General features: G+C 40.3%; 1 protein-coding gene and 1 pseudogene across 5 annotated transcripts in view; both read left to right on the top strand.

Annotated features, from left to right (window-relative positions):
* LOC124009407 (F-box-like/WD repeat-containing protein TBL1XR1) overlaps nt 1-6563 on the top strand; it is a 47498-nt gene extending 40935 nt beyond the window's left edge. For all 5 annotated transcript variants that reach the window (XM_046321225.1, XM_046321228.1, XM_046321227.1 and 2 more), the window contains one exon: nt 2398-6563. In XM_046321225.1, the coding sequence (XP_046177181.1) occupies nt 2398-2424 (27 nt within the window). In that variant the 3' untranslated portion in view covers nt 2425-6563. The remainder of the gene's footprint in view (nt 1-2397) is intronic.
* A 1303-nt stretch (nt 6564-7866) lies between these two features.
* On the top strand, nt 7867-12016 carry LOC124010247 (annotated as a pseudogene).
* Nucleotides 12017-12408: the final 392 nt, after the last annotated feature.

The following is a 12408-nucleotide window of genomic DNA, read 5'->3' as shown; positions in this document are numbered from 1 at the left end:
TTTGTGATTGTAAGCCCTATTCCACCTAGGGTTGTGGCAGTCCTGAAATTGTCAGCCAGTGACCGTCAAGCAAATAACTGCCAGGCTCACAGTAATTGACCGTTAATTAGCATAACCAAGTTTAGCATCTCCTGGCTTCCACACAAATCTTTACAAGCCACTGACACAAACCTTTGGAATGTGTACTTAAAAAAAAAAAGTATTAAGAAATCTATTTAATATAGTCTACGCAATCACAATAAATTCATGATTTATTTTAGACCGGTCTAAAGAAACATGATATGAAGAAAATGTAGTCTATTTCAGAAGAACAGAATAGCATCCTCTGAGTTGTCCTTATGTTAGGTCCTGATCTGGCTATGCCATATGGCTGTGGGCTACACTAGTTCATTTAGCAGATTTGCTTAGAATTCCATGGCTTTATTTAAAAAAAAATTATTTTATAGTATGAAGAATACAATTGAACATAGCTTAATAAAATAGAAACAATATTTTCTCAATGATTCCAGAGGAAGTGCGCACATGCGACTATTCTGTGTCGAGCGGTTAACGAAGAAATGGTATATGCTTAACTTCAATTGTGATACAAAGGTTGGGCTATATGTTTTGATGTTTAAGACATTCTAAGCATGCTGCATGATGAGACTAATGATGATTTGAAAAAAGTCGGAATCTGCACACCATCAGTCTCCCATTAACAATTTGACAAGCACTTGATAATATTCTCACCAGGCCTTGAATTTCCCGGCGGAATCCCCCTTGTGTGGCCCTTTAAAAAAATCTATGCCTCTTGCGGCCAAAGTGGCCATTGTGCCCTTGGCCTGAATATGATAGCCTAATTGTAATTCCCTTCTCATGGCTGCCATGCTCCGACGCACCTCTCAAGGGAAAATGGAGCGCTGAGTACCAGGCAAGTAAGCAAGTTTGGTAGGTTGCTAATGACCATCCGCAACATCAGAGCTTGGAGAAGCCTAGTTGCCGTGACTTAACGGTCACGTTGAATTTGACTGCTGTCATGATTCGTGGTCCCATGTGGCTCAGTTGGTAGAGCATGCCCAGGGTTGTGGGTTCGATTCCCGCTGGGGACCAGTACTGAGAAAATGTATGCACTCACTACCACTGTAAGTCGCTCTGGATAAGAGAGTCTGCGAAATGACAAATGTAACAATGTGACACACAATATAAAATAAATACTTGAAAATAGACTTGAGTATACATTCTCTTTCCATGACAGACTGACCAGGTGAATGCTATGATCCCTTATTGATGTCACCTGTTAAATCCACTTCAATCAGTTTAGATGGAGGGGAGGAGACATGTTAAAGAAGGATTTTTAAGCCCTGAGACATGATTTGTGTGCGCCAGGTGTGCCGGTTTGTGTCAAGAACTGAAATGCAGCTGGTTTTTTCACGCTCAACAGTTTCCCGTGTGTATCAAGAATGGTCCACCACTCAAAGGACTTCGAGCCAACTTAACACAACTGTTGGAAGCATCAAAATGGGCCAGCATCCCTGTGGAATGCTTTCGACACCTATGTCCTGACGAAATAAGGCTGTTCTGAAGGCAAAAGGGGAGGGGGTGCAACTCAATATTAGGAAAGTGTACCTAATGTTTGGTAAACTCAGTGTCTCATTGAAAACCTGAATTCCCACTAATATCCTTAAACTTGATTCATTATTTGTCCGTTCCAGTAAAATGTTTTATGTGCTATAATTCATTAAATACATGATGGATTTAAGACATTCAAAGAGTTTAGTGTCTTCATCCATTGTCCAACTGTTTCATTAAAAAATATATATTATTATTATTTATTTTTTATCGTGGCAAATGATCTCTAGATGTAGGTCCTCGGTTGGTAGAGCATGGCACTAGCAATGCCAAGATGGTGGGTTAGATTCCCGGGACCAACAGAAATATAACTACCCAACCAGTTTTCAGTATCTGCTTTATTCATCAAGTGTCAGTATTACAGCTATAGCAGTAAACAATGTTTATTTTTATGTCAATAGTTGCAGCTGTGGAGTAATTAATCAAACAGATAGTTTGTCAATAGGCTTGAGCATCTACGGATAATCTGTAAGGGATTGTCCTAGTGCAGTGAAACCCACCCAATTATCTCCTTTCATAATGCAGTTTCTATTGACTGGGACGGTTAGGAAGTCGATAGCTATCGTTCTGACTGGACTTGAGAGGTTTTACACATTGGCACAGCTGAGTTTTAAAATTAAATAATGAAAAGAAGTGTTTTTCAGCAGTGGAAACAGCACTACTTAGACTAATAATGGATGTGTGTTTCTTATTGTTAAGGCCAGGGGTTTCTCTGGTCACATGGTCAGAAAAAAACAACCTTGCCCTGCTCATTGCATTTGACCTTTAACCTCTCCCTCTCCGTTCCAGGTTTGTGTACTAGACCTGAGGAAATGACGCTCGTTTGGGGAGCCATGGACCGACTACGAATGTGTACATAGCCAAAATGACTGTCCCAGCCTGTCGTCTACACTGCTGTAGTCCCATCAGAAGCCATGGCCCATCATCACAACCACCACCATTACCATCACAGCCAAACAGAGCACCCCAACACCCCCATAAACACACAGACTACCCCTCCAGAGAAGAGGTCAAACTAACCCCCAGCAAAGGGGATCTGGACTTCCCTCAAGTCCGACTCAGACCCACAGGAGAGAAAAATGACTATATTATGGTCACCGAGACAAAAATCATATTGAAGAGAAGAGGACCCATTGCATACATACCAAAATATCTGCAATTTGTTTTATTTATTTTTTATCCTTTATACCAGAAATGAGAAATGTTAAGCTTTTTTCCCCCCCACGTTGTTGGTGTGTGCATATTGTACATGTCCACATTTTTTGTTGTCCTGTTTTGCTGTAGGTTTGTGTTACATGTCGAGAGAGGTAAGGTCAGTAGGATTTTTTTTCTCTTAAATTTGGGTTTCAAACTGATATTGGGAGAAATCATTAATTTTTGGCACTGTCCATGCATGTTTTTGTGGTTCACAAATACATTGAACAACAAATATATATTTATAAAGTTGAAATAGGTTCACTTGTTTTCAATTCAAAGCTTCAAACAATTAAATTCAAAGTTTTTTTTTTTTTTCATTTTACCAAAATCCTTTTATTAAACATTTTTGGGAGAGCAGCTAGTGGGGATTAAAGGTGCCATGTGCATACTTGTACTTCTTATTACCTTTAAATGGCTTCAGGTGTGCAAAACTGTTAGCTTAGTAGATATCTGAGAATTCTAATAAACTCTTGGACTAAAGATCATCACTGCAGCTACTAGAAAGCCCCATCCTCTTACATTCTAACTACATGTGATGTTAGATTTGAGTGTAATGGATTGGTTAGGGGAAGTTGCAGACACTGATATAAGGTCAGTTTGGCGTTTTCTCCCGTAATGGCTATGGCTAGGATTGGGGGATGGTAAGCTGATCCTCAATCTGTGCCTCCGGGGAGCTTTTAGCCAGAATATAGGGATGGCAGGGCTTTGGGTAGCTCATGAATGACAGGACAACCCACAATGTCCTACAGGCGGGTTGTGTTCAGTAGGACACTAAGTAGCAACAAGTTTTGCAATGGAAAAACACGTGTTTCACTTTGGACACGTTCAATTAGAACCTCCACGTTTCAGAACGATTTCTCCCTATTGAACGCTCTCCCTGTATCCTGATTGGTTGATAGAGGATGTGACCATTAACATCTGAGCTGTGCTATTCACGATATGTTGTACCTCCACTGTCCATTGCGTGCTAAGCTAACAAATGCTAAATGATAATCAGACTAAGCCATCACTTAAGTTTATTTGTTGCTTTGTTTTGTTGACCGGTCTTGCTTGGTAATTAATCTGGACATACTGTAGCTGTCTTTATTTCAGCAGTAACACCTGCATAGAGTGGTGTGTACTGTACAGAGGACCTTCATAGCACCTACATAAGTATTACGCCGGCCCTTTCAAATGTCTGCAGTCAGTTTCAACCATGCTTCCTTCAATCGACAACCAACTCATCACATTTGAAATGTTAATGCTGGGCAACCTTATTGCAATTTGTCATGTTGAACAAAATGTTTATGATTGTCATTGACTGTTGATGTCTGGGATCTAGTGATGTTTATGTTGATGTCTTCAGGTGTCATGTTTAGGTGGTTGACTCCGACGTCAAAGTTAGCCGGTAGTTTTCGGACCCGAAAGAGGTCTAAAGGCATCCGCATGCTTCAGTTTGCCTGGCGGCTAGCCAAAGTCGGCTAGGCGAACTGAACAAGTGTGCTCGTATACTTCCGTAAAAGACCTTCACTTTTAAAAAAATAAACAAGCGGCAATAGTACTGTTTGTCCATTTTGAGACACCGTAGCCAGTATACACTTTCTCAAAATAATCCAAATGAATCTAAGATCTAAATCCTGAGTTAGTATTATTTATTTATTTTTACCTTTGTTTAACTAGGCAAGTCAGTCAGTTAATTCTTATTTTCAATGACGGCCTAGAAACAGTGGGTTAACTGCCTAGTTCAGGGGCAGAACAACAGATTTTTACCTTGTCAGTTTGGGGATTCGATCTGGCAACCTTCCGGTTACTAGTCCAACACTAACCACTAGGTTACCTGCCGCCCCAAATCTATCATTCATTTTTACATTTTTGCAGAGGAGATCTTAGATATAAAATTGTGCAACTAAGATATTTGGTGCAGTATGTCTCAATGAAAAAATGTGCATGAAAATGAGTTGTCTCGTTGAATGTCAACAGACTTCACTGAAGAATCCTGTTCTTCAGGATGTTGACCAATCACTGACGAACCAGTGTAGACTTCAGCTACCAACCTCGGCTTTTCTCGAGAAAATATTATGTGCCTGGAAAAACCCTTACTGAAGTCCAAAATGAACAAAAACATCACAAAATGTCATAATATATGCACAAACTCTTCCAAACTGTTTCGGCTGGGAAGCATGCGGACGCCTTTACACGAGATTAGTCTACGTTCCAAGACTACTTTTTGAGTTCTATAAACATCTGACAAAGTTAGATATTTGGAGTGAACCATTGCTTTCAGTGTTCTGTTTTAGGACACAATGCTGTGTCTGCTCTTTGGTTGTGGTTTTAAAAGTGATTTTGTGCACAGCACCAACACAGGCTGTGTTGAGGCCTATGCATGGATAGACAGCGTTTTTGTTTTGTGGTGTTTCAGAAGGTGCAGGTTTTTTAAATATTTTTTTAAGCCTTTTTTTCCCCTTCTGTTTTGTTTTTTTTGCAGGGAGATTAGTTGAGATGAGAAGCGGACTTTGGGACATGTATGACTTCATGTAACTACATATAATATATCTGTGACATCACAGGCGATTCTTTTTATATGCCCCTCAAGTGCAAGGGTGGTTTAAAAACAAAAATCTAACTCTTGAAGACATGCTTGGAAAATGTGGCGGTACTATACATCATGTGGGTCTTTTACCATGAGAAATGGTTCTTTATAAAATACCATTAAACGGTCATAGCTATAAAAGAGAAGAGCAGCCTTAAGACTGGGTTTATATGTTCTTTTTTTTCCTGCACTTACGAATAATGCGTAACAGGGAGATGTGTAAACCAGGGTTGTAGTCAATTCTATTTTGATTAATTCTGTAAGTGAAATTTCAATTCAAGAATTGGAAAAAAGAATCCTCATTCTAAATGAATGGCACTTTTTTTTTTTTTTTTTGAAATTTCAGTTCATCCCATAAATGTAATTTAGAGTTGACTCCCAACCCTGGTTGGCACATCCAGACAGGGATTAATGCTCGTGGTTTTATTTCACTCTCAGCTGAACGTGTGCAGTAGTTCCGTTAAAAAGGAAGGGGAAATAGTAGTGTCTAAACAGTTGACTTATTGGTTACACATTGGATCCAGGCCAATTTCATGGCATTCCAAAATCCCATATCTTAGCCCTAGCTATCATCCTGTCGCTTTAAAACACCAATGTTTTTTGTTGTCTTTTCAAAGGTCTCCTTTGCGATTTTCTTTCTCAGAATGTCACTTGTTTTACAAACAAATTTTGTACAGAAGCTAAGAGTATTTTGAAGTTTTCTTTAATATAATCAACAGTGAGTGGATTGTACCATGATGACACAATTTATTATGAAGTCTATGACAGTGGAATGGTATTTTATAACCCTTTTGTTTTTAAAAAGAGATGCTTTTTACACTGCATTCAAGTGTTTGCTATTTTTTTTTTGTTCCTACCTAAAGTACTAATTCTATCTTTGCTATGTCTAAAAAGCCCTTGAAGGTTTTGTACTCTTTGGAAACTTTTATAATTCAGATTTATTTGTAGCTATGTACGCAAAAATGAACAAAAACAATAAATCTCAACTTTAACAAGGACGTGTCATAACACCCTGGACCATGTAAATACCTGTTTGCAGATTGTTTGTTGTTCCATGTTGTCTTTGCCCTCACCCTTATGTTCTCTCTCTCATATGGTTGCTGAGACTCTCTCTGCAACCTACGCATTTGACTGTTGTAATATCACTCAGATCTTTGAAACGTCTAGAATAAAATCTATTTTGATAATAGCCAAGTGGTTTTTCTGTTGACTTGCTTTGTTCCTCATGACACCTAGAGGGCCGTCTGTTGTATTGCATTCTCCCTCAATGTACAGTTAAAGTGGCAATCCGCAGTAGAAACAATAACTAAGTGGCCTCCCCGGTTCGGTAAAAAGATGAGGGGTGAGGCTGGAGAAATGTTATCTCAAATTGTAGACCAAGCTATGGATACAAGGATTGACCATCTATGGTATCGAAGTTTTAGTTGAAACTGTGTTTTGAGGCGGTTTGACATATAAAAAAATAATTTACAAGCTTATATTTTGGGTTCTGATGGGGCACGACAGTCGAACTAAGCTCATGAGTCGTAAATTACATTCTAAAATAATTGATCATGTTTACAATGTTTATTGTAGCAACTGCTGGTTTCTCATTTAATGGTATCCATATCCCCTTTAGCCATAGGTGCTGGTTGTGTATAGTACTCTACCCGTGGTCATGGTACATGGCACAATGTCTTGAGCACTTTCGGGTCTTGTGATGTTTGCATGCTCTAAATCCAGGCTACAAATTAAGGAAACATGCAGACCAGAAGACCGCATAGCCTGCATTTTTTTTAAAGGCCAGTGACTGCCATCTAGTGGTCCAAAAGTTATGAAATTGGGAAGTTAAAGGTACTACACAATTTCTCAGAATTTCTCCCCTATGTGGAAACTAGGTGAATTCCAACAGCACTCAATTCTCCCTCCCCAGAATACAATTTCAGTAACATGGCAGACTCCCACTTGAGCCTTTTACTTTCTGTTTTGGTCTTCCAGCTTCAAACAGCTGTAAAAACTATTTTTGTTATTTAAAATATATTTCACAGATGGTAAAATTATATCATACACTATTCAGTGCTTGTTTTCTCACTTAAACTGAAATTGAGCGAACAGTGTAGAATTTTAGCAACCAGGAAAATTACAGCGGTTTCTACATTGGCTGCTTGCCCCGGTTTCCATTAAATAACACAGGCACAAAGTAAAAACCGTTTTCGCATTTTTCTGGTCCAACAGGAGAAATGAATTAGTGAATGTCACAGCCAATTACAAAACTGACGAGTAGACTTTAAAGAGGCAATCTGGGATTGCGACATTTGTGGACATTTAATGAGCGACTGCCTTTCAAAAGCAACAAATCCCATCGAAAATGGCCTATGTGGCATCGATTTGAGTCAGAAACAGTTATTTCGAGTGTCAAAATTGACTTACAAACTGTAAACAGGATAATTTTGGTCATGAAGTCAGCCTTGCCTAAAACGGAGTTTGGAACATCACTGCGTCACAATGGGTAAATGGAGGTTGGGTTTTGATTTGACCATGTCCATTTGCCCACTAACTTGGGGTGAACAGTTGCGGTGATTGCCCTCTATCCAATAGCATAGACAGTAAGACAGACCTGCCCAGCAGCTCTGACTTTGTTTACATATGACAACACGTTGCGCATTTTTTAAACTTCAGAAATACTGCACCAAACACCTTAGTTAAATGTCAAATTGACCAATTAAAACATTATTGGCAAAAAATGTCGACATTAATTGCAAAATACTTGAGTTATTTTACATTCATTCTGGCGATTTTGAGGAAGTGAAATAGGCTTTTGCGTCTCATGTGGGACAAATATCATTAGCCAAACGTAGAATAGGTCAGGAAACACACCTCCAAGACTGAAATCACGCAACAGAAAGACACGCAATTGATTATTGAGGAATATAACTTAGACTAAATGCCTCATGAGCTTAGTTCCACTGTTTTACACCATCAGAAGAAGCTTCCCACTGGTCAATCAACCTTGTTTCCACCCCATTTCATTGAAGTTATGTTGAACCCAAGTGGAATAGACATTGAATTGACATCTGTGCCCAGTGGGTTGTTGTATCCTACTCCATTGTAAGCAAACATTGTTTAGCTTAAAACATGGTATAAACAATATTTTACGGAGGGTCAGTCATTGCATCCATAGGTCTTTGTCTATGAATTTGAGTGGTTACATTTCTCCAGTGCCATCCCCCAGCTGTTCACCTAAAAAGGTGTCTGGGTGTCCTCTTTGTTGTTATTTGAAGTGTTCCTTTCCATTTAAGATCATTGGAAGAAAGAGGAATGTCTGGTTAAAAAAATTGATCAGAATACAAATTTGAGGTCAAGTCATTATTGACCTACATAGGCATACATACACAATCAAGTTTAAACAAGTTTGATATTCAAGAGATACCGTTTGGTCTTTGAAAACAGTTGCTTCTGAGTTCATTCACTCCTATTGTTTTTGGGGTGAAATATACCAATGAAAAATAAACTAGGTGGACAAAGACAGAGAGCATTGGCTTTCTTTATTACAGATAAAGGCTTGTATTGACTGTGACATTGCAAATTCAATTGTAAATTGAAACCTGGGCCCTACTAAAGTGTGAACCTAATATGTCTTCTTTTTTCTGTTCTCAGACTGGTGTCAGGCTGGAGTTTGAGGGCCACGGCTGTGTGCAGAAACATCTATTCTTCTTTCTTACAGCCCTTGGAGCAGCTCTCTCTGGCACAGCTTGAAATCAAGTTCCTGTGGGATGTGTTCTGCACACCAAGGTTCCTCCTGGGCCCACAGGCTCTCAGTGTATCCCTGTACAAGGTGCTGCGTGCGACCCTGAGGGGAGCGAGCCACGAGGCCAACCGCAGGCTGGTGCTGCCCCAGTCCCAGTCGGTGCAGCTAGAACCAGAGCCCAGATCCCTCTCGCTGGACCTCACAGCCTTGGCTGAGAACTGGCTTAAAAACCCCTACAGTCAATTTCGAAGGCCCCGTGTGATTCGAATTAGCATAACAACACAATCAGTGTTTTTGCATTGGATGCATCTCAATCCACCGCATGTCGCACTTCTGCATCTGCAGTGAAAGGTGAGAGAGCTAGAGCGGTATTCTCACACATTCGTCTGTAGCGTCCGAACAGTTTAGCCTACAAACTATTATGACCACTCTATGGAACGATGAGACTCTCACAACACAAAGTCGGAAGAGCCGATCTGCCAACTTCTGTCTGTAGTGTCCGAACAGTTTGGGCTACACACTAATAGGACCCCTCTGTGGGAAGGTGAGACTCGTCTGAAGGTCCCCCAGTACCAGTTAAACATTTTCTATGGAAGTCTGTATGGAGACAGTTTAGTGCCAAAAATAATGGGTTAATAAATACATGTCAAAAAAAAATATATATATATATATATATATATATATATATATATATATATAAAATGTTTCCAGATCTTTCTTAAATGTCTTTGATATAGGACAGACACTTCAGAACAAACTTCCTTTAGATAGTTTTTGTTCCATGTTCTATCTGTTGTTCCATGTATTGAATCTGTTATTCAATGTGTTATTTAAACCAGGGAGGACCTACGGGCTGGAGCTACAGCCTCAACCCGCCCACACCCTGGCCAGGAACACCATCATGGCCCACCACCTGAGAAACACTCTCCCGATCGTGCCAACAGTAACCTTCCCAGACTTCCAGACCTCATTGGTGGCCCATGTCCCTGAACCCGCTCTAGTGCTGCTCTCGGCGGAAGTGGAGAGTCGTCTATCAACTCCTGAACAGCTAATCAAATGGCAACCCAGACTATTTGCATTGCCCCCCCCCCCCTTCTACGCTGCTGCTACTCTCTGTTATTATCTATACATAGTCACTTTAATAACTCTACCTACATGTACATATTACCTCAATTACCTCGACACCGGTGCCCCCGCACATTGACTCTGTACCGGTACTCCCTGACTCTTTTCTCTGTATATATCAATGATGTCGCTCTTGCTGCTGGTGATTCTCTGATCCACCTCTAAGCAGACGACACCATTCGGTATACTTCTTTAGACTTTGGTATACTTCTTTGGCCCTTCTTTGGACACTGTGTTAATAAACCTCCAAACGAGCTTCAATGCCATAGAACACTCCTTCCGTGGCCTCCAACTGCTTTTAAACGCAAGTAAAACTAAATGCATGCTCTTCAACCGATTGCTGCCCGCACCTGCCTGCCCGACTTGCATCACTACTCTGGACGGTTCTGACTTAGAATATGTGGACAACTACAAATACCTAGGTATCTGGTTAGACTGTAAACTCCCCTTCCAGACTCACATTAAGCATCTCCAATCCAGAATTAAATCTAGAATTGGCTTCCTATTTCGCAACAAAGCCTCCTTCGCTCATGCTGATTCTTGACTTTGGCAATATCATTTACAAAATAGCCTCCAACACTCTACTCAGCAAATTGGATGTAGTCTATCACAGTGCCATCTGTTTTGTCACCAAAGCCCCATATACTACCCACCACTGCAACCTGTATGCTCTCGTTGGCTGGCCCTCGTTACAAATTCGTCACCAAACCCACTGGCTCCAGGTCATCTATAAGTCTTTGCTAGGTAAAGCCCCGCCTTATCTTAGCTCACTGGTCACCATAGCAACATCCACGCACTCCAGCAGGTATATTTCACTGGTCATCCTCAAAGCCAACACCACCTTTGGCCGCCTTTCCTTCCTGTTCTCTGTTGCCAATGACTGGAATGAATGGCAAAAATCACTAAAGCTGGAGACTTATCTTCCTCTCTAACTTTAAGCATCGGGCTGTCAGAGCAGCTTACCGATCACTGTACCTGTACACAGCCCCTCTGTAAATAGCACACCCAAATACCTCATCCCTATATTATTATTATTATTATTATTTTTGCTCTTTTGCACCTCAGTATCTCTACTTGCACATCATCATCTGCACACTCCAGTGTTAATCCTAAATTGTAATTATTTCACCTCTATGGCCTATTTATTGCCTTACCTCCCTAATCTTACTACATTTGCACACACTGTACATAGATATTTCTATTGTGTTATTGACTGAACGTTTGTTTATCCCATGTGTAACTCTGCATTGTTGTTTTTGTCGTATTGCTTTGCTTTGCTTTATCCTGGCCAGGTCACAGTTGTAAATGAGAACTGGTCTACCTGGTTAAATAAAGGTGAAATCAAAAATATAGCCCTGCTATTGTTATTTACTGCTGCTCTTTAATGATTTGTTATTCTTATCTCTTACTTTTTTGTTGTTGATATTTTCTTAAAACTGCGTTGCTGGTTAAAGGCTTATAAGTAAAGCATTTCACTGCATTCGGTGCATGTGACAAATACAATTTGATTTAATTTGATTTGCCACCTCTACATCTACTTCAAGGACGTGGGCTGGTAGGACTACTGCCACATAGAGTGCCCATACCCGCTGAGCGAGAGAGCCAGAACGGCACCAAACCATGCCATCCTGCAGACACTGGTACACTCCTAGGACCCCTGCGGCACACCCCAGCCCTGCTGAGTACCCATCCGCCTATCACCTGTCTCCATGCTCTACTACGACAACAACGACAATGTAGTCCTACGCCACCACAAGGACATGGTGGTGGATGAGGAAGGCTGTAGATGAAATACACGAGGAGGTGTGAAAAGAAAGAAAATGGCTTGTTGATTAGTGGAGTGGATTTTTAGGAAAAATTGATTTGTCATATGCATTGTTTTTTAAATATATTTTTTTATCACTCATACAGTGAGGCTCCTGTGGTCAAATGGCTTTGACATCGTCATACAGATAGATGGTCTCTCTCCTCAGTTTGGCACATCAAATCAAATGTTATTGGTCACATACACCTATTTAGCAATGTTACTGCGGGTGTAGCGAAATGCTTGTGTTCCTAGCTCCTACAGTGCAGTAATATCTGACAATTCACAACAATACACACAAATCTAAAGTAAAAGAATGGAGTTAAGAAATAAATATCAAATATCATAAATATCAGGATGAACAATGTCAGAGTGGCG

This window comes from Oncorhynchus gorbuscha, linkage group LG22, assembly GCF_021184085.1.
Source record: "Oncorhynchus gorbuscha isolate QuinsamMale2020 ecotype Even-year linkage group LG22, OgorEven_v1.0, whole genome shotgun sequence".
NCBI classification, from domain to species: domain Eukaryota; kingdom Metazoa; phylum Chordata; class Actinopteri; order Salmoniformes; family Salmonidae; genus Oncorhynchus; species Oncorhynchus gorbuscha.
The sequence above is the reverse complement of the archived record's forward strand: the minus strand, read 5'-3'. Positions and strand labels throughout refer to the sequence as shown.